The sequence below is a fragment of the Hippocampus bargibanti genome, linkage group LG14 (genome assembly GCF_051943395.1).
Source record: "Hippocampus bargibanti isolate YZ-2025 linkage group LG14, ASM5194339v1, whole genome shotgun sequence".
NCBI lineage: Eukaryota > Metazoa > Chordata > Actinopteri > Syngnathiformes > Syngnathidae > Hippocampus > Hippocampus bargibanti.
The window spans coordinates 20029587-20055786 of record NC_142747.1 but is presented as its reverse complement, the minus strand read 5'-3'; the positions used below and the strand labels follow the sequence as shown (position 1 = coordinate 20055786).

The 26200-nt window shown below is 43.2% G+C and overlaps 3 protein-coding genes and 1 non-coding gene across 8 annotated transcripts in view; 3 read left to right on the top strand and 1 right to left on the bottom strand.

Moving 5' to 3' along the window:
• Positions 1–270: 270 nt before the first annotated feature.
• Positions 271–5979, top strand: LOC148888760 (tigger transposable element-derived protein 1). Of its 3 annotated transcripts, none has more exons than XM_089012917.1 (7): positions 271–359; positions 896–1045; positions 1605–1754; positions 2203–2373; positions 2519–2605; positions 2817–3009; positions 4258–5979. In XM_089012917.1, the coding sequence occupies exons 2-7, from the start codon at positions 1030–1032 to the stop codon at positions 5975–5977; spliced, it is 2337 nt and encodes a 778-aa protein (XP_088869043.1). In that variant the 5' UTR covers positions 271–359; positions 896–1029; the 3' UTR covers positions 5978–5979. The 3 variants fall into 3 exon arrangements, with proteins under 3 accessions (XP_088869043.1, XP_088869045.1, XP_088869044.1); XM_089012919.1 differs by having other exon boundaries at positions 337–428; XM_089012918.1 differs by lacking the exon at positions 271–359 and adding an exon at positions 360–500.
• Positions 5772–24262, top strand: hnrnpul1 (heterogeneous nuclear ribonucleoprotein U-like 1). 3 transcript variants are annotated; one of them, XM_089012916.1, is made up of 16 exons: positions 5772–5792; positions 7377–7650; positions 8117–8368; positions 9152–9380; positions 10166–10239; positions 10321–10460; positions 10920–11019; positions 11109–11221; positions 11304–11567; positions 13104–13226; positions 13956–14084; positions 17475–17643; positions 20102–20359; positions 20498–20646; positions 22573–22791; positions 23655–24262. In XM_089012916.1, the coding sequence occupies exons 2-16, from the start codon at positions 7416–7418 to the stop codon at positions 23769–23771; spliced, it is 2571 nt and encodes an 856-aa protein (XP_088869042.1). In that variant the 5' UTR covers positions 5772–5792; positions 7377–7415; the 3' UTR covers positions 23772–24262. The 3 variants fall into 3 exon arrangements, with proteins under 3 accessions (XP_088869042.1, XP_088869040.1, XP_088869041.1); XM_089012914.1 differs by lacking the exon at positions 5772–5792 and adding an exon at positions 6618–6885; XM_089012915.1 differs by lacking the exon at positions 5772–5792 and adding an exon at positions 6988–7151.
• On the top strand, positions 12420–12562 carry LOC148888759 (small nucleolar RNA SNORA50). Its single transcript, XR_016117262.1, has one exon. It is a non-coding gene; the product is annotated as a small nucleolar RNA SNORA50 (small nucleolar RNA).
• A 760-nt stretch (positions 24263–25022) lies between the features above and the next one.
• The window catches only part of rasgrp4 (RAS guanyl releasing protein 4), a 15116-nt gene continuing 13938 nt past the window's right edge, over positions 25023–26200 (bottom strand). The window contains exons 15-16 of the mRNA XM_089012922.1: positions 25590–25777; positions 25023–25463 (exon numbers count right to left, since the gene is read on the bottom strand). Of these exons, the coding sequence (XP_088869048.1) occupies positions 25350–25463; positions 25590–25777 (302 nt within the window). The 3' untranslated portion in view covers positions 25023–25349. The remainder of the gene's footprint in view (positions 25464–25589; positions 25778–26200) is intronic.

The following is a 26200-nucleotide window of genomic DNA, read 5'->3' as shown; positions in this document are numbered from 1 at the left end:
TTTATGAGCCCCTTTCAAAACTCTCAGTTTAATTATTATTATTCACAAAAACATATGAGAGGTGCTGCTGTACCTCTAAACTATTTCAAATCATTTGTTCATTACTTTAGGTTAGGAGATGGCGTATTGTGACTGAATTCAGTTCAAATGCATGATGCGCGCCTTTTTATCTACAGTGTTTTAAAGAGGCAAGATGGCGATTGTCGTAGGCATCCACTTGAACTACATTACCCATGATTCTTGATATTGCGTCACTTCCTTTGCAAATTCCGTGAATTTTACACATCTTCCGGACGTCACTGGTGCGCTTGAGAGCAGTCATCGCCATTTCCTCAACTGCGCGTTTATAGGCGGTTGAGGTAGGACTTGAATTAACATAACAGACGATAAAGTTGAAAACGGCCATCAAGTGGCCGTATAACCTGAACGTAATTATTAGTCCGTTTTATTTGATAATTGTAACTAAAGTTGTATGTCTCCACTCGGAAAATTTAAATCAAGTGAGCCGCCACTGGGATTTTTGTCAATACTGCATTTACGGTAATCTGGCGAGCGAGGTTGTCCACCTTCAAAATGACAGCGTACGAACTAATACGCATGCGCGGCACCACTTGAGAACGCTTCTTGTCACTTTTCTGAGAGTTCTTATTCTTCCTTGATGAATGCGATTGTTACACGACAACCAAGAAAACGCTCATTTTACATTTGTTTCGTTAAATCCGAACCACTGCTGTGCTTTAAAATAGGTTTTATTTCGAAGGTGGCCGACGACGCTCGCCGGCGGCGGACTACCGTAATGCACCGTGTTGTCAATCGATGTGGCGGCTCACTTTATTTATATTATGCGAGTGGAGACTGGCTTGACCGCAGGGTTTCGTTACCCGTTTATTTGAAGGACGAGCTTCAGCGTTGCAGTTTGAACGCCAGAGACCTGAAGACGGACCTGACTGAACGGCTTAAAACGGAGTTGGGCAAGGAAAAGCTCTTCCGGACTCACTGGACAGAGGGAACGACGAGCAGGAAAACGAAATGGAAGATCAGCAAGGTAAACCACACATTTACACGTAATATTTTCCTAGCATATAAAAAAAATGAAGACCAATATGTTTACACTGGGACAGTGGTAATAAAATACAGTAATCCCTATTTTTCATGGTTAATGGGGACCAGGACGATCGTTTGTGAGTACCAGCATGAGTATGTGGAGCTGTCGCGGCTTGGAATTGAAGCGGATTTACCTGGGACGGGAGATGTGAGACAATCTCCTTCGTCAATGGATGCTACAGCTTTGTGTTTGCTTTCAACATTTAGCTTGTAGTAGACATTTTACCACGACGTCCCTGATCTACTGGGGAAAAGGACGCGTTGATCCTTTCTTTCATCTGGAACTGCTTCATACAACATAGAGGGTGCAGAAAGTGCTTAAGAGTTAATGACTGTGTGTCTTTGTGTTGTCATATAATTTGTTATTTAGTTTTTTTAGTTCTTTTGACTTCAAGATGGCGCCGCATGAGTGGCTGCATTGACAAAATGTGTGTTGCAGTTACAAAATGTATATAAGCAACCCACTCATCAAAATCATATCTGTCTGTGCAAATTCACAGCTGGGGCCTCTGCTGGAAGCAAGACGCTGCTACAACAAGACAACAAATGCAGTGATTCAGGCAACGGCGTCCGACCCACAACCGCCGCCGTGGCCGAGGTGGTTGTTCAACTCGAACCGGATGAGGCGGAACACGTCAACATCAAAACAGGTGTGTGAAACATCAGTTCCTGACACATCATGGAGGGTTTAAAATGTTAGCTATAAAATAGGTAGCCAGAGATTTTTCCATCCAATCAACAAGCTATGTGTCAGATTGGATCTATTATATCAGTCCGCAGACCTCTGAGATGCTATAAAACGTTTTTCTGATGTCAGTTAGGCAACAAAAAAGTGGTGTCGGTTCTCCTTTAAGATAGCTGAAATGAAACTTAAAAAAGCAAATAAGAAACACAGAATGGTTCATTGAAATGTATGTAAATGAATTGCTGTTATATGTAAAGAACATCCACCAAGGTCCCCCCCTACCACTATATTTTAACACACCGAATCTGGCCCCCTTTGCAAAACGTTTGCACACCCTTTCCATATACTTTCCCATGTCTCATCATTGCGCTCATTCTTTGCTGCATTCGAACTACGCACACGGAACACGCCAGACGGCGCATTGAGAGGCGACCTGATGAACCTGAAACTGAACGAATTGAAGGCCGAGCTCCAGCGTCGCGGTTTGAACGCCAGAGGCCTGAAGGTGGACCTGGTGGAACGGCTTAAGACGGCGCTGGACAGAGGCAACGTGGAGAACGGAGACGAAATGAAAAAGCAGCAAGGTCAAGCACGCATTTACACGTAAAGATTTTTTTGGGGGGTCAAAAAAAAAGGTGAAGACCAATTTGTACTGGGATAATGATAATGATGATAATAGCAATGAGCGACCAACTCATGAAAATCATGTCTGTCTGTGCGCATTCACAGCTGAGGCTTTTCTCCCAAGCGCCGCCGTGGCCGAGGCGGTTGTTATATTTCAAAGTGATCAGGAGGAAGACGTCAACATCAAAACTGGTGTGTGTAAAGCTTTATTTCAAATAGTTTTGTATACTTCGGCAATCTAGTTAAATTGGGCCACCATCCATTTTAGAATTTGGCTTCCTTTTCAGACATAAGACTTGTTTAATTTCCCAAATGTATCCCTGCAATACAAAAAAAAATAGATAGCAGAGCCAAAGTTAAATGGCAACCTTTGATCAAATTAATTAATTTTCATTTATTACAGAAATTAAAGAGGAGCCCAAAATAGACGGCGGCCCAGAGATGGCCATCGATGCGGGACAAACGGCCCTTCGCTCCCAGCTGAAATGTAAACAAGATGGCGGCGAGCTGACAGAGGTGATATCCGAGCAAAGTCAACATTATAGCCGAAAGCGAAAGCACGGCGAAATCAAATTTGAACAGCGCAACAAGTGGAGGTATATTCATTCAGAATTCTCCAAAAGTGAATCTGTGAACAGGATGTTTGATGGACTCTTATTTTCAGTCGATAGTGACCGTGTGACTGAGTGAATGATATCTGGTCAGCAGCAATAATTACAATATGTAACATCATACAGGTAACATCCGACTTACGACAGAGTTCCGTTCCGACCAAACGGTCGTAAGTCAAAATGGTCGTAAGTCGAAATCCATTCAAAATGTTGAATAGAGACTCAGAGACTAAATGACTCGCAAACTCCCCCTCTGGTGCCATCACACAGTCGATTGCTGTGCGAGTGTGATGCTGGCTGGCTGGCCAAAATTGTCGTACGCGTTTCCGGCCTGCTAGCGCGTTGCGGTGCCAGGCATAGAATAAAAATAGGGTCTGGAGGTCGTGGTTGTAAGTACGGGTGATCGTAAGTCAAGCCGGTCGTAAGTCGGATGTTACCTGTATAATATACTGTATTGTGCAATATATGTATTGACAATATATAATAAATGAATGTTAAATATAAAATATATGGGCAAATGACATTGACGACAGAGCTTGAAACAAAAAAAAAAACAAAAGTGAAACAAACAAGTGAAAAGGTGAGAAAATGGATAGAAAACAGTGAAATTTGGACTCGTTTCAACTTTCTTGATAGTTCAAAGGCAGAGTGTAGACTGCAAGATTAAAATATCCCATCAATCAGGCTGCACAAATAACCCTCACAAGCCGTCTGTACAATTTGAAGAGTAGGCAAGCAAGGGAACCAGCTATTAATGAAGTTTCTAGTGTGTCTGCCTGCATCTGTTGCAATGTCACAACTTCCAAGATGTACAACCCTTGAGGCACTTTATGCAAAAAGGTATCCATTCCATCAAGCCATCAACGACCATCACAAAGGTAAATGAAACGACTTTTTAGACAGTACAGTTTATTTCTTTAATTATAATACCATAGCACATTTATTATACATAAAATAAGGTATATTTTGTGTAGTTTTAAGCCTTATTTCGTTGAAAATTACGTTTTATGGGGACCTGGGAACGGATTATTCTCATTTTAATGGTTTCCTATGGGAAATTAATGTTTGGAATACACACTTCGCTTTATACGCACTTTCTTGGAAGCATTTAAGTTTGTAAGACAAAGCTATCACTGTATGTACATTTAAGCGGACTTCTGGGATTTAATTCCTGAAAATGGCACACAATGTGGGACAAAACATCTGTCTTTTTTTTGTCTTTTTTGTTTTTAGCCCTACAATGGCTCCCAAGCATCCCGCACCTTCAAAGTCTTCCGCTCCAAACCTGAAGCGCCACAGGAAGATGCTAACAATTAAAGAGAAGATCAAACTCCTGGATATGCTCCAGAAAGGCTCTAGTTACGCCATTGTCGGCCGCCATTACGGCTTAAACGAATCGACTGTGCGCTACATCAAGAAAGAGGAAAAGAAAATAAGATACACCGCTTCGGTATCCTTCAACCTGTCGGCGAAACGAGCGGTCACCTGTCAAAACACCGCCATCCTTCACGTGGAATCCGCTTTGGCGCTTTGGATCGCCGACTGCAGAAAGAAAAATCTTCCATTGGACACGGACATAAGAGAAAAAGCCAGGCAGCTTTTTGCCACCATTACGGAAGATGTTTACAACGGCCGCCATTTTGGCTCAGCCGCTACCAAATCTGCCACCGAGCCGGCTAAATTTTATGCTAGCAAAGGTTGGTTCCATAATTTCAAAAAACGCTTCAATCTCAAGACGCTTTCCTTGTGCGGTGAAGTTGCACCCGTCGCTCTGCGCGACGACAAACACGGCAAGGAGGCCTTCAACGCCATCGTTGTGGGAGGAGCTTACAACCCCGAACAAATCTTCAACATGGATGAAACGGCCTTGTACTGGAAAAGGATTTCTTCTCGTCCACCTACCGTCAACGAAGGATTGGAAGCTCACCAGGACAGATTAAATTTCATCCTATGCGTCAACGCCGCCGGCTACATGCTAAAACCGGCGCTAATTTACCAGTCCAAAAACCCCAAATCACTAAAGAACCAAAAGAAAAGCCTACTCCCCGTTTATTGGATGCCCAACCCCAGAGGTTGGATTTCCAAAATCCACACGAGAAACTGGTTCCACCGTTGCTTCATCCCAGCGGTCAAGTCGTACCTCGCTCAAGCCGGGATGGACTTCAAGGTACTTTTACTGATGGACAACACGGGAGGCGACACGCTGGATTTAGCCCATCAAGGCGTTCGGATCGAGTATCTCCCGCGAAACACGACGTCGTCCATTCACCCCATGGCTCAAGGCGTCCTGCGTACCTTCAAGGCTTTATACATACGCAATACCCTCCGCCATTTTGTCCAGGCGACAGATTCCGACGTCAACTTTACGACGCGCTGGCGTGATTACACCATGGCGACGTGTCTTGAGAATATCCAAAAAACCGTCATGGAGTTGAAGAAGGAAACCGTCGTTGCTTGTTGGCGGAAGTTGTGGCCTGATTGTGTCCAGAATGACGTCGCGTTTTCGCCCGATCACATTTGTCTGTCGCTAATTGACGAGGCGGTGCAATTGGCTAAGTTGCTCGGAGGCTTCAACGGCGTGACGCGTGAGGATATCGATGACCTCATCCGCGCTCAAGCGGAGCCGCTAACGAATGAAGATTTGATTGAAATAACCAAAGCTAAAGGTGAGGAAGATGAAGAGGAGGTGGAGACAGGATCGGACGACGACGGCGACCTCTCACTTGAACGACTGACAAAAGTGTTGAACGCTGCTGAAAAACTCCAGGGTATGTCGAAAAATTGGGACCCTCAAACGTCGCGCATGTCGCGGTTTCAAATCGCCATCGACGAGGCGATGGAGGTCTATAAAGATCTCCTGGCACAGAAGAAACAATGTCAGCACGCGCATGTGACAACTTTCATAACCCCAACAAAGGAAAAAGGGAACACCTGTGCCGCCATGAAGATTTGAAATCATGCACAAAAAGTAAAACGATATTTTAACCGAATTCTCTACAGCAGAGGTGAGGACTCTGAATGGGTACATTCAAAGTCCTCACTCCTGCAGTTATTTCAGTTTCAAGTCCACTTTTTATTTCTTTGTTTTAAAAAAAAGTTCAAGTGGGAAATGGGGTGACATTTAGTGTTCAAATGTAACACTAGTTCTTCTCTAAATTTATCAGCAACGGTGGTCCTCACTCCTTATCTGGAGTTATCCGGACATCACAAAACCATTGAAACAGGAATGTGTGTGTGTGTGTGTGTGTGTTGCTCTCACTGAAAAATATTTCAAAATATGTACTATGCTTTTATGGGTGTCTTCGTCAAAAAGTTTTCCGATTCCTTTGGTTAAAGCAACAGTTTGATCGACACATTTGATGCGACAGGGCCCGCAGAACTGATTGTGAGGTAGATTTCTGACCCTGGTAACAAATGATGGCTGAAATGTGATTGGTTGAATGCCTAAAACACGTCTGGAAGCAGCGCAACATTGAAAAAGTAATAAAAGGAAGCGTTGAAAGACAAATGGGAATTAATAAGAATTCATAGACAACATCAGTACGTGATTCAGATGTTTTTAGGCCAGCAGAGAAGGCTTTGAAGGCCTTGACGGTCAGCTACTCAGTATTGTATATATGTTACAAAAGTATGTGGGCTGTCGTTCACGACACTACGAACAATTCAAAGATTTTTGTATGTGCTGTCGAAGTCTACCTCGCTGGTAGTTGGTGGTTTTTTAATGAAAATATAATAAATGAATAAATGAAAATTGTCCAAACGCAATTTCCAGCGCGTTGTCCCCCTGCGCCGCTAGAGGGCAGCGGTTGCCCCTGCCGGCAACTCCGCTTTTATTTGCCAACTACACCCGCGTCGAAGGAGGTAGGCCCGCACTTGAATTCCACAACGCACCTTTTAACTATTCTTGTTCATTAAGCGAACACCACCTGGAGTGTTTAAGTTTGCACGTGAAGCTAATTCACGTTTACGATTAGCGTTTTTTCAGCGGCAGCGTTTCGAACTCGTGCTCACTGCATCGCGCTGGCTCGTGTGCTCAGTTTGTTAGCTAGCTAGCTAACTAGCTTATTTCCGAGGCGATAAGCGCGATCTCGAAAAAATGGGACAAATGAATACTTGTGTGTACACGTGTAAGTAGTCATGATGGTTCAACAATAAATATCGATTTGTTGCAAGGGAGAATTACCCCCGGTCGAGTAACGTGTGTTTGATATTTCTAGATATGTAGCTCGATGGCTAATGTTAGCCTAACGATCCGCTGATGGCGCTCAAATGCAACGTCCTTGTTATGTTAACTCCATACTGAAAACTTTGCAGTGTTTCATCATCGCGCTTTATTTTTTTTTCTTTGACAGCATTTGTCCCGCACACACACGCGCGAGCAAGTCCACGCGATGAGTTTTGACGTGAAGAAATTGAAAGTGAACGAGTTGAAGGACGAGCTCCAGCGGCGAGGCCTGGACGCCAGAGGCCTGAAGGCGGACCTGGTGGAGCGGCTCAAGGCGGCGTTGGAGGAGGAAGCACTCGCCGAATCGCCCGGCGGTGGAGGGGACGAGGAGCAAGGAGACGACGTCGCCGAGGATTACGAAGACGATGGTGATGGCGATGGCGAAACAGTAGCAGAACAAGGTGAAGCACATATTTGCTCTTCTGTTTTTTTTTCTTTAAACGAATTTCCCTTGCGAGGAAAAGCAATACAGTGATCCCTCGCTACTTCGCGTTTGACTTATCACAATGTTCTTCTCTCGGAGACAGACTCCTTCAGTAGAGAGAGAGGCTACAGCGCAGCAGAGTCAGGACAAATAGGCGCAGCAGGAAAATATTGTTTTACAATAGTGGTCTTTAAACTATTACAAAGAGGTTTTATTTTTTGTTTCATTCTGCAGTATGTACAGTTTTGCATTGTGTAAAAAAAAAGCTGACTACATTGTACTTTGTGGATTTTACCTATCGCGGGCTATTGAATGAAATGTATGATTAGATTATTAAAAAGAGGCATTTTTTGCCTTGTTTTAAACTATAAATAAATAAACTAAGCCTGTACGAAATTACTGCGGAAAAATAGACTGACTTTTTCCTCTGTGGGCATTCACAGTTGAGGGATATGCTGTTGGCGAAGGCGATGCGCTGCTAGAAGAAGACGAAGGCAGAGATTCAGGCGGCTACTACGAGGAAGAGGAGGCGGAACCGGAGGCGGAATCCGAGCCGTACGAGAGTCAACCAGCGTCGGACTCGGGCCACAGCGTACCAGACATGAGCGCAGACGCCGACCTTCCCAAAGCTACGATCACCGAGGCGGTCGTCAAGCTCGAAGCGGATGAAGAGAAAGATGTCGATATCAAAGAAGGTGTGCTGTCTGAATTGCTTCGTTAACAGAGTGGAATTGTAGACAAAAGTGTCTTTAAAGGACAACCGACACTATCCATCAAGTTGCGTCCATCATTTGTAAAATCACTTCAAATGACTTCTACTGAGCACATTTTACAAAGATTCCACCACATATAGCTGTATTTTACGTTTTAAAACTCTCGCTGAATATTCAGGAAGTCTTGTTTTCGAGTTGATGCCGGAGTGACGTCACTGAGGGAACGCCCCTGACCGAGAAAGCGACACACAATGCATTTTGGGTACTTTGTTTCGTCTGAAAACACAGTGTTGATGGCGAAATTAGAAGGAAAACTACATAAATAACGCAATGGTGAATTGTGTGGTAGCCATTTACGGTAACATGCATAAAGGTGTACGTTTACACAAATTCCCAGCGGACAAATCAGCCCATTTCCAACGGAGCTTGGGCGCCATCTTGTGCATTTTCTGTCCGAGGTATCACTGTATCTCAAATCATTTTAAAAGGATTTCCAACTCTTACGACATGACCACGACTTCAATGTTGTGAGTTATTCAATTGCAATAAGTCACTTTGATACACTTCATTGTCTCCATTTATTGCTTTCTTCTGATGCTTTATGGGCAACTGTCATATAAGGGGCAGTTTTTTTTAGGGAAAAGGTGAGTAGTTAAAATTTTAATCTACTTTCGTGAACCGTGACTGTTCTGAATAAAGATATTTTTGATTCCGCCTTAATTGGAAAGAATCTACCTAAATAATTTTCATTGTCCTTCGCGACAGAAATAAAAGAGGAGATCAAAACCGAGGACCCTCCAGAGGCGGCCGGCGACGCGATTCGCGAGCCGAAAAAGTCCGAGAAGCAAGAGTCCGAGCCGAATCGCGGACAAGATGACGGCAGTCTGGCGGAGCACCCGAAGGTGGAGTCTGAGAGAAGTGGACATTATGGCCGAAAGCGACCGTACGAAGAAAGCAGGGGCTACAACTACTACGAGCACAGAGAGGAAAAAAGGTATTCATTATTATTAGGATTATTATTATTAGCTAGCTAGCTTTCTATCTGTTTGAGTTACTTCCGGGTCAGGGGATACAACTACTACGAGCACAGAGAGGAAAAAAGGTATTCATTATTATTAGGATTATTATTATTATTATTATTATTATTAGCTAGCTAGCTAGCTTTCTATCTGTTTGAGTTACTTCCGGGTCAGGGGATACAATTACTACGAGCACAGAGAGGAAAAAAGGTATTCATTATTATTAGGATTATTATTATTAGCTAGCTAGCTAGCTTTCTATCTGTTTGAGTTACTTCCGAGTTGAGTGAACGCTGGCGCGTGTGGCTGCCGCTACTCACCCACAGAAAAGCTTATCCTGTGTCTGTAAAGTGACCATGAGCGTTTTGAAAGGCGCTGATAAATGTAATGTATTATTACTGTTATTATTCCCGCAACTCCCGAAAGGTTTTAGGTGCCGATAAAGCGCTGGTCAGACCTCTGGCAATGTTTTTCCCTCCCCGAAGTGGTGCGGCATTTGCCTTTTGTACAGCCGCCGACATTTCAAGCTCAAATAACTCCAGACCCATATAACTTAGGAATTAACACTTTATAAAACCTTTTTTTCGGATGTCAGTTAGGAGACAGGTTGTCCTTTAATATTCATATTATAATATTCCGGTACACCTGAAAATTAAGTAGAAATTCTCAAGTGTGCGGTACTGCCCTGAAAATTCTTAGCAACCAATGAATAATAAAAAATAAAAAGCTTGAAATCCGATTGTTTGCGTTTGTTGTTCAGATCTCGCACGCCACAACCGCCCGCAGAGGATGAGGAAGAGAACATTGATGACGCCATTGTCACCATCGATACATGTAAGTTTCAAGCTGAGCCGCGAAAATCAATTTCGGTTTTCCTAACGCTCAATATCCACTCTTGTTTTTTGGGGGATTTAGACAACTGCGATCTGCATTTTAAAGTTTCCCGCGATCGCTACAGCGGCTACCCGCTGACCATCGAGGGCTTCGCCTACCTGTGGGCGGGAGCGCGGGCTACTCACGGGGTTACCTGTGGACGCGTGTGCTTTGAGATGAAGGTTAGTTTGCAATAATTATCTCATTGATACGACTAATACTAGTGAACGCTGACGCGTGTGGCTGCCACTGCTCACCCGCAGAAAAACGGATCCTGTGACTGTAAAGTGTCCTTGAGTTTTGAAAGTTGGGAGGAAGTGAGTTCCAGACTTTGGGGGGCAAAGCAGCTGAAAGCTCTGTCCCCCATCGTGCAGAGACTGGCAGGGGGGGAGGAAGTGGATCTGAGGGAACGAGAGGGAATGGAAATTTGAAGAAGGTCATAAGTTTGGGGTGGGGGGCAAGGTAATGGATAACTTTAAATGTATCAAGAAGAATTTTAAAGTTGATTCTATATTTTTCTTGTGAGATTTGATGCAAAACTCACAGATGATAGGTTCCCAAAATACTTTGCAAAAATCACTCATAAACACGAAAAGTCGCTTTTGTACAGGATCAAACTCACAAAATTGTTTTTCCATCAGATCAACGAGGAAATTCCCGTCAAGCACCTCCCCAGTTCTGAACCAGACCCCCACGTGGTCCGAATCGGATGGTCCCTCAACCACTGTAGCACTCAGCTTGGTGAGAACATCTTTAAAAAAAAACGCCTCAAAAAGATAACATCACCTTTGACATGCTTTTTATGAACGACCCTTGAATTTTTGTTTTAGGAGAGGAACCCTTTTCCTTTGGATACGGCGGAACCGGAAAGAAATCATCTGACTGTAAATTTGCAGACTACGGAGAAAGATTTGGGGAAAACGACGTTATCGGTTGCTACATCGTACGTGACCGTAGCTTCTTCATCTCAACTTCTCTTGTCCTTAAAAAAAAAAGAAAGCTAAGACCTGTTGTGATATCGTCAGGACTTTGACCAAGGTGATGACGTGGAAATGGGATTCTCCAAGAATGGCGTGGCGCTTGGCGTTGCGTTCAAGACCACCAAGGAGGAACTGGCGGGCCGCGCGCTTTTCCCTCACGTGCTGGTGAAGAACTGCGCTGTGGAGTTCAACTTTGGACAAAAGCAGCCTTACTTCCCCCCGCCAGACGGCTTTACCTACATCCACAGTCTTGCCCTGGAGGACAAGATTAGAGGCACCAAAGGACCTGCCAGCAAAGGCGAATGCGAGGTAAATCAGTGGCAGGACAAGACAATCTACAGTGATACCTTGGCTTACGAACTTTGCGGTTTACGAACGTTACATTTATGAAAATTTTACCTTGACATACAAACTATTTTTTTGGGATACACACAGAGCGCCACAATGAGTGATGTCGTTCGCGAACGAACCCGTTCTAATGAGAAAATGGCAGCCGACTGTTTTTGTCCTCTATTCCCCTCCCCTAGTCTTCGGTTAAAGCCACGTGATTGGTCAAGAACGTAGCAGTGAGGGGGGGGGGACGTTAAACATTAAAGAGACAGTGACAAAATGGCTAGAAAACAGGACTCGTTTCACCTTTGATAGCTCAAAGGCAGAGTGTAGACTGCAAGGTTAAAACATCCCATCAATCAGGCTCCACAAATAACCCGCACAAGCCATCTGTCCAATTTGAAGAGTAGACAAGCAAGGGAAGCAGCTATTAATAAAGTTTCTAGTGTGTCTGCCTGCATCTGTTGCAATGTCACAACTTCCAAGATATACAGCCCAGAGCTCCTTGAGACACTTGATGCAAGCCATTCCATCAAGCCATCAACGGCCATCACAAAGGTCAATAAAACGACTTTATGATACAGTACAGTTTATTTCTTTAATTACAATACCATAGCACACTTATTATACATAAAATAAGGTATATTTTGTGTAGTACTAAGGCGTATTTAGTAGAAAAGTGTGTTTTATGGGGACCTGGGAACGGATTATTCTGATTTCAATGGTTTCCTATGGGAAATTAATGTATGCCAAGGTATCACTGTAATCTTTTTGGAGTCAACAGATAATCAAGGCCGCCTTCTGAATGTTACCGTCATCGGGTGGATTGACTTGCACTGTCTTTGAACCCGTTTGATCTGCAAACCGTGAGCACTCGGGCCAAGCTACAGTGCAAAAGTAAAATGGGCGGCTTGTTCATAACTGGAGCCTCGTGGTTATTTTCCAAGTGGCCCTTTTAAAAGCAAGTCACATCTTCATATTTACTCATTTAACTCATTCAATGCCATTCCCAAATATATTCGGGTATTGAATCGCATGACGTGGAGCGCCATTTCCAAATTTGTTCGGGTTTTAGTTGCCGATAAAGCGCTGGTCAGACCTCTGGCAATGTTTTTCCCTCCCACAAAGAGAGCGGCATTTGCCTTTTGTACAGCCGCCCCCAGTTCAAGCTCAGATAACTCCACGCCTATATAACTTAGAAATTAGCACTTTCTTACTCTGAATTTGAAGTTTTTTCATCCTAAAACTCAATACTCATACATTAACTAATTCACTGCCATTCACAAATGTATTCGGGAATTGAAAATATGACACAGAGCTCAATTCCAAAATTTGTTCAGGCTCTTGTTTGGGTTCCGATGAAGCGCTGTGCATGGCCTCCGGCAATGTTTTTCCCTTCCACAAGGGGGTAGCATTCCCCTTTTTTCCATGTTAGCGCTTTGTTCCAGCTTCAGCTGGTGTTAAAGCGCTACATATGGTATAGATGGTAACAATTAATTGATGCAAAATTTCCAGATCCTGTTGATGGTGGGCCTGCCCGCCTGTGGAAAGACCACCTGGGCTATCAAGCATGCAGAAACCAACCCTGAGAAGAAGTACAACATCCTGGGCACCAATGCCATTATGGATAAGATGAAGGTGAGTGGAACGCGATGTGGAACGCCCATTTGAATCTTTTTCTCTTCTCTTGATAATTACCGTATTTTCCGGTGTATAAAGTGCACCCAAAAGCCTTGATTTTCTTCAAAAGATCTCCCTGCATCTTATCTGCATCTTTCCTCGTTCGTGTTTCTCAATGATCTCCTTCTTCTCCTCGACTGTAATTTTATTTTGTGTCTTCATCGGCTGAACACGAGCCTTTGCTGGGGTCTTGTTCGGTCCCATATCAGCAAAAGTATCTGTAAAAAATCCGTGAAGACGAGCGACGTGTGCACTCAGTGAAAGGGGGTGTGGAAAGGTAGGCCGGCTGGGGCGCTGTTCGATCGTGTGCTTTGGGTGTTCTTCCGCCGAAGATTACTCCGCCAGCCGTGGTGGGGCAGCGCTCCATGTGTATCCCGAAAAGTAGTGCGTATTCCAAGGTTTAATTTTCATAAATTTAACGCTTGTAAACCGAAAAATTCGTAAGGCAAGGTGTTCGGAAACCAAGGCCCCACTGTATACTATGTTATTTTCTTATAGTTTTATCTCTATATTATATTTGTAAAACCTTTTTCATTCATTGAAGGTGCACCTTATGATCCGATGCGCCTTATTTTGTAAAACGTTTGAAAAAAAAACACTATTCATTGGGGGTGCGGTTTAGACTCCGATGCTGCGTCTACAACGGGAAATCCGCTATTTTTTTTAATACGGGCCTATTTCGCACAGATGATGGGCCTGCGTCGCCAGAAGAACTACGCCGGCCGCTGGGACGTTCTGATCCAACAGGCCACGCTGTGTCTCAACCGGTTGATCGAGATTGCCGCACGCAAACGACGCAACTACATCCTGGATCAGGTAGCGCAGCGGCCGCCGCCCGCCCACACCGCGACCACTCGGCACCGTCACTTAATGATTACTCTCTCTAATGGACTATCTATTTATTTTTCAGGGGTATTGTAGAAGTAGTAGAAGCCGCATTGAATCTCACCCACTTGTAACTTTGCTTTGTCTTGCATTGGAAAACGAAAGTGACAGAATATTGATTCCATGTTGTCAACCCTTCGCTATCTTTATATATTTATATCTATTTTGCACTTGCTATTTCCTGTCATAATATGAATCCTGCTTTGTCTTGTGAACTGCGACAATGTACAAGTAGACCATGACTTTGTAAAGATGTTGAGAAACAAGTAAGCTCTGACTCTGGTGAGTAAGAAAAACACCTTCTGTTGCTAATTTCTAAGAGAGAGCTTTTTCCACTTTAAAAGCTGTTTTTTTTTTGGGGGGGGGGGGTAACGAGAAGTGAGATACACGGAACTGTTAAGTGTGTTTTTTTTTTTTTTTTAATGAATTGACCCCCCGTAAGGTAAGTAAGGACTAACAGGGTTGAGATTTTCAGGTCTTGGGTTATGGTGTCACCGAAAAAGGTAGGTAGGGTCAGATAGCTACATTGCGTTGGAGATGTGAGTATGGCCAGGTGAGTTGTATCTGTGTTGTCCTGTCAAATGGGAGGAGAAATTCTTGGAAAACAAAGGTAAGTCCAGGTAAGTATCTTGGGAAGGGGGGGTGGGGAGGATCCACCCTATTAACATGCTACATACATGCTAATATTTTAGCCAGTGAGGGCTCCTTTTTCTTTCTCGGTACTAATCTTGTTTTTCTTTGTTCATGCTAATTCTACCGCGAAAGCTATTTCTCAATGCTAGCTGTACCGCGCGATTTTTATTTTTCATTTTTGCGCCGAGCCAGCCCCTTTTTAGAGACCGTATTTATTCGAGTATAACGTGAAAAATTCTCCACCTAAAAAAAGAACTCAGTTTTGGGTGCGCGTTATCAACGAGGTTTATAAAATTAAATTAAAGAAATTCTCATATCGCGGTATATTTAATGATTTATACCTCACAGGAGGGGGAAGCATTTCGATAGCCATTCTCCATACAACCTTCTGTTTCGGAAAGACCCGGATCACGTGCAGTCCCTTTTTTTTTTTTTTTTTTGTAATTGTTGATTGGCATTTCTATAGCTACGCTTCATTTCCTTTGCTTGCTTCGCCCACACTGAAACGTTAGTTAAGCATTGCTGTTTTGCACAATTACTAATATCCAGAGTTTCCATTCAGTGTTCTTCGTATTGTAACCTCTGGTGCTTGTGATTTGCATGTTTGGGGGGGGCTGGATGTCATGGAGGGAAGGGAGGGCCCGACAAGTAGGAGTCCGCGAGAGAGCCTGAGTGGAGTAAGCATGAGTTGCGCCACCCAAGTTGAGCCGAGAAAAAGTGAAACAAAATTTTATTGCGCTTTTTAATTGAATATTAGGGGTGCGCGTTATACTCGAATAAATACGCAAATTACGGACTTAAATCGGGAAAATAACAATCACTGATCGCCCTGTTGGCGTTTTATGCCTCCCAACACACGGCCTTTAGAGTAATTTTGACTGTTAGTGCACCAATTGCAAGAAAGATTTTTCGTTAGCGATCCTGTCGTTAGCCACCGTAGCAATGTTTACGATGTCAAAACAAGCACCCGAGAAAATAGCTCATAAATACACAATGCGTATTCTCTATTCCTTTCACAAAAAAAGCTAGTGGGAAAACAGGTGATGGGGTGTTGCATCGTCCATCAGTCCCAACAGTGAGGCCAATCACAACTATCGATCTAGCGATCATGAAATTCGTTAACACATTCAAATGGCGATCCACCAGCTAGCCTGCCCAAATGACATACATAAATGTCAATGTTTTCCCCATATTTTTTTTAAATCATTTCAAATCATGTACGGCGTACTACAACTTTTATATGGGAAAAAAAATAGTTTAATTTTGGACCGATCTCACAAAGACCATTTTGGCTCAAATCCAGTCAGTTTCAACCGCTAGTAGCCAACGACAAAGCTGCCGCTGAGCTCTACTAATGTCTCTCTCTCTCTTTTTTTTTGTTTTTTTGTTTCTCTCGCTATGACCGGTAGGATTGATAAAAGCATAACGTGCACTTGCCCAGTAAACTGAAGTTCCGCTTGTGTTAGCTGTTAGGGTAATTCGCCATACAAACATCTCTAAACATCGCTCTGTAATCTTTGTTTACATTTTGAACTTCCTCGTATGTCATATCCTGCCTTCCTTTACACGATGTCGCACTTTTAGTACGTCACATCCTGTCGCGTCATTGCTATGCACCGCATAAATACTCCTGCAGCCCGTTTCTCTCTCTCTCTCTCTCCATGCGCTCCCTCCTCCGCGACACTACAATGCCCGTGCTCTCCAAATTAAATCAACTTTCTGTTCAAGTCCTGGCTCCCTGATGATTTAACCATCGATCTCCATCAACACCCGTCGAAGCAATGAACCAAGGGCGAACGATAAAAAATAACCCAACATTAGCATTTTTTAAAAATCATTTTAAATTTATTTAAAATGCGTTATAATAATTGTCATCATTTATAACGTCAGCTATTAGCCATGGTTGACAGGTATGAACATAACACCATCATATTATTTTCCTTTGTGAATTCTTTTCAACCATTTATCCCTTCCGAATGCTAACGCTAACAATTCTTGAATACCTGTTGTGCAAAATGTAATCCCGCCATTTTTTGAGAACACTTGTCCTTATTTGCGCCGACTTCAGATATGCTAACGTCATGGAATAATTGTTAGCCAATAATCACCAGCGGACATTCGCTCGCACCTAAAATTTATCTAGCTAATTTGTAACAGACAATAAGGAGACAGAATAAACTTAACACAACTAGCTATCTACCGTTAGCTAGCTAGCTTTCCATCCATTTGAGTTGCTTCCGGGTTGAGTGAACGCTGTATCGTGTGGCTGCCGCTGCTACCCCACAGAAAAAAAACTTAGCCTGTGACTGTAAAGTGACCTTGAGAGTTTTGAAAGGCGCTTATAAATATAATGTATTTATTATTATTAATGTTTTCACTTTCTTTTATTCGTCCCACCTTTAACCTTGAACTGCTTAGTTCACTAACATGGCTCAGAGGGTTACAAAATGGATCCCCCCCCCTTTTCCCCTTGTTGGTCCATGGCGAACGCTGCGGTCAGCAGACAGACACGTCAGGTGAGCCGCGTGAGCGACGAGCAAGCGAGCTAACGCGTTAGCCTCATCCCAGCCAAACAAACCTGTGTCACTTGATGATTGCAGGGTTCCTGCGTCCCATTCCAGCGGAACGCCTTTTGCACGTAAAACAATAACAAACAAGCTTCTACCTCTTTCTTGTCGCCATTGCTAGACAAATGTATATGGATCAGCAAGGAGACGAAAAATGCGTCCTTTTGAGGGTTTTCAACGCAAGGCTATTGTAATTTGTCCCACGGACGAGGATTTTAAAGAGCGAACGTTAAAGCAAACCAATGAGCAGGGGAAGGATGTGCCCGATCATGCTGTGTTAGAAATGAAAGGTAGGACCGCTGTGGATACCAGCAACCAAAAAAAAAAAAAAAACAGATCTGCTTTTATTTATTTTTGTTTTGTTTTATTCTCTGTGTCAAAATCAAACTTGGAAAAATGCCCTTTTTCCCTCCCTTCCTTTTGTTTTCATTCCCCCTCCTCTCCACCTGTTATCAGAACTGGCCATATATATATTTAAATAATAATTTTGTTCAATATTCCCTCTGCCCTCACGCACTGCAAACTGAGGTGGCGTCCTCACCCCAACATAGTTCCATTTCCAGTAATCCCTCAGTCAACCGGCGCATCCTACTGTTAGAGCGGTGGTGTCATGTGGGCCACATCGTAGTTACGGTTTCCCCGTTATGAATTTTGGGAAACCATATACATATTTCATCATCTACACATAGCAAACACTCTCGCGGCGCCATCTTCCTGTGTTAACAATTCCTGTGACAACATAAAAGACAGTCATTCAATGTCCAATTCATAGCATCCTTTTCACCAGTGGATCCGTGACGTCATGGTGGATTCTGCACGTCTGCTCCAAGCTAAATGTTTAAAAGCAAACACAAAGCTGTCGCATCCATTGACAAAAAGGGACTGTCTCACATCTCTCCCACGTAAATCCGCTTCAATTCCAAGCCACGACATCAAATACTCACTTATTATTAGGAACTTCTTCGATTTGAATTTAATTAAATGAATTATTGCATGCCAAACTTATACTTATGCCTTGAAATGTTACTTGGCTTTTTTTCTGCTTTTTACTGACGAAAAGAGATTGTCTCGCATCTCTTTCCACGTAAATCCGCTTCAATTCCAAACAGCGACCGCTCCACATACGCATTGGCGTTCTGCGCTGACGCTCCCTTTTTCCTCATTTTTCTCTGGATTTGGATTGTAGTATTTGAGTGGGATGAATCCCCTTTCAGATTCAAAAAAATATCCTTACCAACAAAACAAGTAAAATTTTAGGAAGAGTAAAAATTTCTATGACTACTTTATTCAAATTCACCATAAATCAGCATAATTTACTATTATTAAAAAGAATCAACGGTTGGTTGTTTCACTCCATCAACTGCTAACTCTAATCCTCCAAACGTTCTTTGAGATGTCTCCACTCCTCTCATCTTATCAGTACAACACTAATATTAATTGTTCTTCAGAGAGGATAAGTAATATGTGACAGTAATAGCATTTTTTTTCAATGTTGTTTCAAGACAAGAATAGACAGTTTGATGCCTATTTGATACATGATGTACAATACGGTAAAAGACTTTCCAAAAACCAAAACATCTCTCGACCTATCAGTACAGCACTAATATTAGTTGTTCTTCACAGAGGATAAATAATATATGACTGAGTAATTCATACATGTCAGGTGATTATTATTATTATTTTTTTTTTACTTTGTTACTTCCGGGTTGAGTGAACGCTGGTGCGTGTGGCTGCCACTGCTCACCCGCAGAAAACATATCCCGTGACTAAAGTGTCCTTGAGAGTTTTGAAAGGTGCTTATAAATGAAATGTATTATTATTATGATTATTATAGTCGTCTAGTTTTTTTAAATACTTGATATTTTATATTTTTACCATTTGGGATCATGATTATTATTTAAAAAAAGACTGAATTTGATGCTATATAAAGTCAAAGTCAGCTTTGTCAAATATGCTAATTTGCATGACATACAGCACAGTGTGTATGGCTAGCTATCAGTCAGCTAGCTAGCTCGCTTTCCATCTATTAGTTACTTTCTGGTTGAGTGAACGCTGGCGCATGTGGCTGCCGTTGCTCACCCAAAGAAAAAATCTATCCTGTGAATGTAAAGTGACCGTGAGATTTTTGAAAGGCGCTGATAAATGAAATGTATTATTATTATTATTATTATTATTATTGTTGATTTCCTGTTCAAACTACTCAATTAGGCAACGCCACTTTTGCTATTCCAGTCAGTCGTGCTAAAGGGGTTTACTCTACATCAGGGGTCTCAAACTCCGGTCCTCGAGGGCCGCAATCCTACATGTTTTCCAAGTCTCCCTGTTACAAGACACCTGTTGCAACACAGCCTCAAGTGCGTTTCAACAGGGAGACTTGGAAAACATGGACTGTGGCCCTCGAGGACCGGAGTTTGAGACCCCTGCTCTACATGTTTGATTTCCAAAACACTTTACTATTGCACTCCGCTATCCTCGGTTTGCAGTGCCCTCTCCAAAATAGACCCCCCCAAAAATCCCTCCTCCCTCTGTGTCTGTTTTCACAAATGTTTCCTCCACGGAGGGAATGTTTTCTCCTTATCAGCTCGTCTATCTATTCTTCACGCCTCCTCTGCGCGGCACTAACTAGTCTCCATTTTGTGTTTTTTGTCTCGGTGGCGTGGCTACTCCGGTCCCCACCGCCTCCTCCCTTCCCCGCATCTCTTGTCCTTTTCCTCTCAACGCTTCGCCGGCGTCGCTCGCAACTTCAAGCCAACTTCACCCTACCGGAGGCGTGCGACTTCCTGGAGGAAGTCACCTTCGTGGAGCTGCAGTGCGACGAAGCCAAGAAGCTGGTAAAGCAGTACAATGACGAGGGCCGCAAGGCCGGACCGCCGCCCGAAAAGCGCTTTGACAACCGTCAGGGAGGCTACCGCGGCCGCGGAAGCTTCCAGCGCCATGACAGCCGCGACGCGCCACGCGGCGGCGGCGGCTACCACAACCGCAGCGGAGATGCGGGAGGGTACAGAGGTAAGATATTGTTAGGCCTGCAGAGAAGGCTTTGCAGGGATTGACAGTCCACCACTGCATATTATTGATTTTTACTGATTTGGCTTCGATACTCGCTAGGTGCCACTTCTAGCTTCTTCTCTGAATTCCTTTTGGCAGGCTACAATCGGGGAAGCTACAGTCAGAACCGCTGGGGCGGAAACGGCGGCTACAGAGACGGCGGCTCCGACTCCCGTTCCGGATATCGCAGCCAGTCGTCGGGAAGCAGCTACAACCGGCCGTCTCCTTACAAAGGCAGCTACAACCATGTGAGCAAGCGCCTCTTCCCGCGAACAATTTTACAGAGTTTTAAAGGACAACCGACATCTCCGGACAAGTTGTGTCCATAATTTGTAAAATGACTTCTACTGAGTGCATTTGACAAAGGTTCCACCGCCTGGAGCTATATTTGACCTTTTAAGACTCTTCAGGAAGTCTTGTTTTTGAGTTGATGACGATCCCCACGTGACGTCATGGAGGGAACGCCCCTGACCGAGAAAGCGACACAATGCATTTGCGGTACTTTGTTTAGTCTGAAAACTTTGTGTTGATGGCGAAATTAGAAGGAAAACACACAAATAACGCAATGGTGAATCGTTGTGTTGCACCAAGACTACTATTTGATACTAGTTGACACAAATTCCCAGCAGACAAATCAGCCCATTTCCAACGGAGCTTTGGCGCCATCTAGTGCATTTTCAAGGGACGCTACCTTTCATCCAGATGCCTCAAAACGACACGAATTACTTCTTGAATCGATTGCAAACATTTATGCTTTCCTCTTCAGAACTATTTGAATCATATTCATAACTGGATGAGTAACAAGAAAGCATCTTCTCCCAATCTGAAGCCATTGTTTTGATTCTGGAGCAAGGCAAGATGTCCTGGCGTGACATCACGAAGAAGGGGGCGGGACTTTCTGAATCTCATCAGTTTCGAGCTCATTTTGTGGCAGTTTTGGGACACTTGAAGTCATTTTTATTGGTGCTTTGCATTTGACTAAAAAGATCAGAGGTCCCCGGGCCGTGGGTCATTTGATACCGGGCCGCGCAGAAAGAATAAATAATTTACATCATTTCCGTTTTATTTATCATCTGAGTCCGAACTATGTTTTATTTTGAAAAATTACCAGATTACATGCGTCTACAACTTACTCTTAACGCATGTCAAAACGCTTGTCTAGGTCACATGATACATACCGCTAAAATTAGCCCACCGTAAGCTAGCAAAATTTGTTGTATTCATATGCCGGTCCGTGAAAATATTAAACCGCTCCGTGACGCAAAAAAAAGGTTGAGGACCACTGTTTTAGATGCTATAAAACGTTGTCGGTTGTCCTTCAAGCGTTACATTTTGATGATGTCATTAACTCATTCACTGCCAGGCAATATGCGAAGCTGTGTCCACTCCAGTGTCAAGAGTTTTTGTCATTTTCACTCAAATTGCATGGACCTACAGAATATTGAGTTTTAGGACAACATAAACATTCAATTTGGCGTAAGAAACCTGAGACTCTCTTCTTTCATGAGAAAAAAATAGTCATTTCCTAAATAATTTGTGTCTGGACTTATATGAGCTTGAAATGAGGGTGACTGTCCAAACTACAATGCAATCCATACATATTGGTTTATATGGTGCTTTAACAACAACTGAAGCTGGAACAAAGCGCTAACATGGAGAAAAAGGGGAATGCTACCCCCTTGTGGAAGGGAAAAAACATTGCCAGAGGTCATGAACAGCGCTTTATCGGCACCCAAACAAGAGCCAGAACAAATTTGGGAATTGAGCTCTATATCATATTGTCAATTCCTGAAAAAGTGTGAATAGCTATGAATGAGTTAATGTACGAGTAGTACGAGATTAGTACTACTACTCTTGTACTAGTACGAGTATTGAGTTCTACATAAACATCCAATTCAGAGTAAGAAACTATAGACTCTCCTCTTTCATCAGAAAAAAAGTGTTAATTCCTAAGTTTAATGGGTGTGGAGTTATATGAGCTTGAAAAGGGGGATGCTGTCCAAAAGGCAAATGCTGTGGAAAGGAACAAGATTGCCAGAGGTCTGACCAGCGCTTTATTGGCAAGACAAAGCAAAACCCGAACAAATCGAGGAATGGCGCTCCAGTTCGTGCGTGCGTCTCCTTACTCACGTTGCACGCTTGTACTCTTCCTCCTTCCCGCCTTCTCCTCGCAGGGCTACGGCAACAGCTACAACCAGGCCGGTTACAACCAGAACTATTACGGCAATTATAGTCAGTACCCGAGCTACAACCAGAGCTACAGCCAGGCCGGCGCCTACAGCCACCACCAGCCTCCTCCCCAGCAGCACCAGGCCCCCCCACAGCAGCACCAGGCCCCCCCTCCTCCTCCTCAGCAGCAACAGCAGCAAAGCTACAACCAGCAATATCAGCAGGTGAGCTTGTCAACACACGTCTCATTGCAAGAAATGTGTTCACTCCAGTGCCAGGGTTTTTGTCATTTTCACTCAAATTGCAGGACCCACAGAGGTTTTAGGACTACATAAACATTCAATACAGCTTGAGAAACATTAGACTCTCTTCTTTCATCAGAGAAAAAAAAAGTTAATTCCTAAGTTATATGGGTCAGGAGTTATATGAACTTGAAATAAGGGTGGTCGTACAAAAGGTAAACGCTGCCCCCTCGTGGAAGGAGAAAACATTACCAGACGCGTGAAGAAATTAATTCATTTGGGAATTGCTAATATGACGTAGAGCGCCATTCCCGAATTTGTTAGGGTTTTATTTTTTCTTGTTTGGATGCCGATAAAGCGCCGGTCAGACCTACGGTGATGTTTTTTTCCCCTTGCACGAGGGGGGCAGCATTTACCTTTTTTTTTTTTTCATCTTAGCGCTTTGTTCCAGCTTCGGCTGTTGTTAAAGCGCTATATGAACCAATATGTATGGATTGCATTGTATTTTGGGGAGTCACCCTCATTTCAAGCTCATATAACTCCAGACCCAAATCATTTAGGAAATAACTTTTTGTTCTCGTGAAAGAAGAGAGTTTCAGGTTTCTAACACTGAATTGAATGTTTATGTAGTCCTAAAACTCAATATTCTGTGGGTCCGTGCAATTTGAGTGAAAATGACCAAAACCCTGGCACTAGAGTGGACACATTTTTTGCATATTGCCTGGCAGTGAATGTGTTAATGACATCATCATAATGTATCGCTTCATACGCTACCAGAGCCGAAGAAATACAAAATAAGGACCCATTTTAAAAATCCATGGTTGAAATGTGTTTCTCCTTCCCAGTACGCTCAGCAGTGGCAGCAGTACTACCAGAACCAGAACCAGTGGAACCAGTATTACAGCCAATACGGCGGCTACCCTGGACAGGGCAGCCAAGGCTCATCTTCGGGTTCCCAGTAAAATCTCCACACCAAAGCCCCTTTTTGGTGTGTTGACCTATGACCCCTCTATACCTCTTCCTCACAATCTTTTTTTTTTTTATTTTTCCTCTCTTCATCAATCTGACCAAAAGCGGTGGCGTGGTGGTAGATGCTAGCTTGCCTCCTGCTAACCCTTCAAATGCTTTTTAGGGGATGAGAGGAGAGTCGGCTTGTCGCAGCAGGAGTAAACAATGGAGATAAGGAAGTAGAGAACAAAAGCATGCTTTTTTTTTTTTTTTTTACTTTCACATTTCTTTTTCAATCACACATAACAAAACCGCCATTTTAGAGGCACTTTTACAGTAGAGGCATTTTTTTTCTCGCTTCCCTTTTAAGTATAATCCTATTGTGGTTCCTGAAGTTTAAATCTCATGACACCCCCCCCCCCCCCCCCACCCAAAAATTTGATTTTGTACCAGTGTGAAAAATCTGGTGTTTGTTGTCTTTCTACAATAAATGCAGTTGAATACACCTGGATGAAATGATTCTTTGTACATCTGTCATCATTAGGCTGACCTGGAGCAAGTTTATTTTTGTTCAGCACACACTGACAGTGTTTTTCTGTGGCTTCTTGATGAAGTGCTTTCAGTGTTTTTGGAGGTACCACCATAGTTGCCATGGTAACAAAACCCCCTCATGGCAGTCGTATTTCATAAGGTTTTTTTTTAATTATTATTCAAAATACAGGTAACATCCGACTTACGACCGAGTTTCGTTCTGACCAAACGGTCGTAAATCAAAATGGTCGTAAGTTGAAATCCATTAAAAATGTTGAATAGAGACTCGGAGGCTTAAATGACTCGTAAACTCCCCCCTCTTGAGACATGTTATGCAAATAGATATCAACCCGGCTAAACAGAACACACTTGATGATGAACTAGGTAAAATTATCGCCGAGAAAGCACGGCAATTTCACTCGGATATCATCAAATGGATGTATATGTGTGTACTTCCGGGTAGAGTGAACGCTGGCGCGAATGGCTGCTGCTGCTCACCCGTACAAAAAAAATATTACGTGACTGTAAAGTATCCTTGAGTGTTTTGAAAGGCGCTTATAAATTAAATGTATTATTATTATCATCACACAGTCGATTGCTGTGCGAGGGTGAGATGCTAGCTAGCAAAAATTGTTGTACGCGTTGCTAGCCTTCTAGCGCGTTGCGGTGCCAGGCGTAGAATTAAAATTTTAAAAATAGGGTCTGGAGGTCGTGGTCGTAAGTCGAGTTGGTCGTAAGTAGGATGTTACCTGTAATCACCGATATTTTAGGTAAACAAGCTGGTTTTAAATGGTCTCCCCCAAAAAAATATGTCTCATCTAAAAAAACGTTTTGTGGTAGCTGCCACATAAAAAATAATAATAAAAAATGTGAATTCTGCTTTAGTGTTCAGTTCCCTCCACGGACTCAATCCTGGATCCGGAAACTCCTCACGTGATATTTCCAAGAAATGTTGCACCAGAGACCACATGACAATAGTGGAACAAGTATGGCGGTGTCCTTAATTTAAACAGGAAGCAAAAAAACAAACAAACAAACTCAATGAAGGTGTCCAGTTGTGGTCAATCGGGCTCCCGGCTCTTCTCCTTGCAGAGGTGAAGCTCCTCCAGTTTCTCATGCAAGAAGGAGATGGGCATGGAGCACCCGCGACTCCTGGGAGGTGGCAGCGTGTTGGCCTGAGACACACACACACACACATTGAGAAGCTCTCCAACTTACGAACAAGGTATGTTCCGAACAGTCGTTCGTAAGGTGAATTCGTTCGTAAGTTGCTTCAGGGCTATATTTTGTTGGTAACTCACCTGGCCAGGGGCGCTGTGGTTGTACACCCGGCGGTCCTTCTTCTCCTGGGGGGTCCACGAGCCAGGTTCTGTTTGAGTGGAGCGGTCCCATTGACCTGCAGGGTCTGTGTTCTTCCTGAAGAGGGCGCTGCTCTTGTGGTGTTCTGAGTCATTTCCATGGGGGAACACAAAAGTGTCGTCCTCAGAACCTGACGCGGGTGGAGGGGGGGGCAAACACAACAAAAATATAATTTATTTGTTCTTGTTGTTTTGTAAAAGTGTTTAAAGTTTCTATGTGAATCTTCATATTTATGATTTTCTTTAAAAAAAAGTCCTCCGTAATACTTTATTTGGAATATGTCGTCATGGATCACTTCCGGTTTCGTTTTTACGTGTTTTCGATGTGCGAGAGAAATCGCGAGACAGAACGAGAAATTGCGAGAGAAACGACAAAGAAATACAACGATATAAACTCCACGTCATTAAAGTTTATCTACTTTCAGTTTACAAGGTGCACACGGTACGTTATTAATTTGCTTATTTACTGTATGTCTTGTCGAAACGTATTGTAGTCATGTCAATTGTTGCTTTAAATGTATTTTAGTTGCATACCTGTCAATTTTGGCTAATAG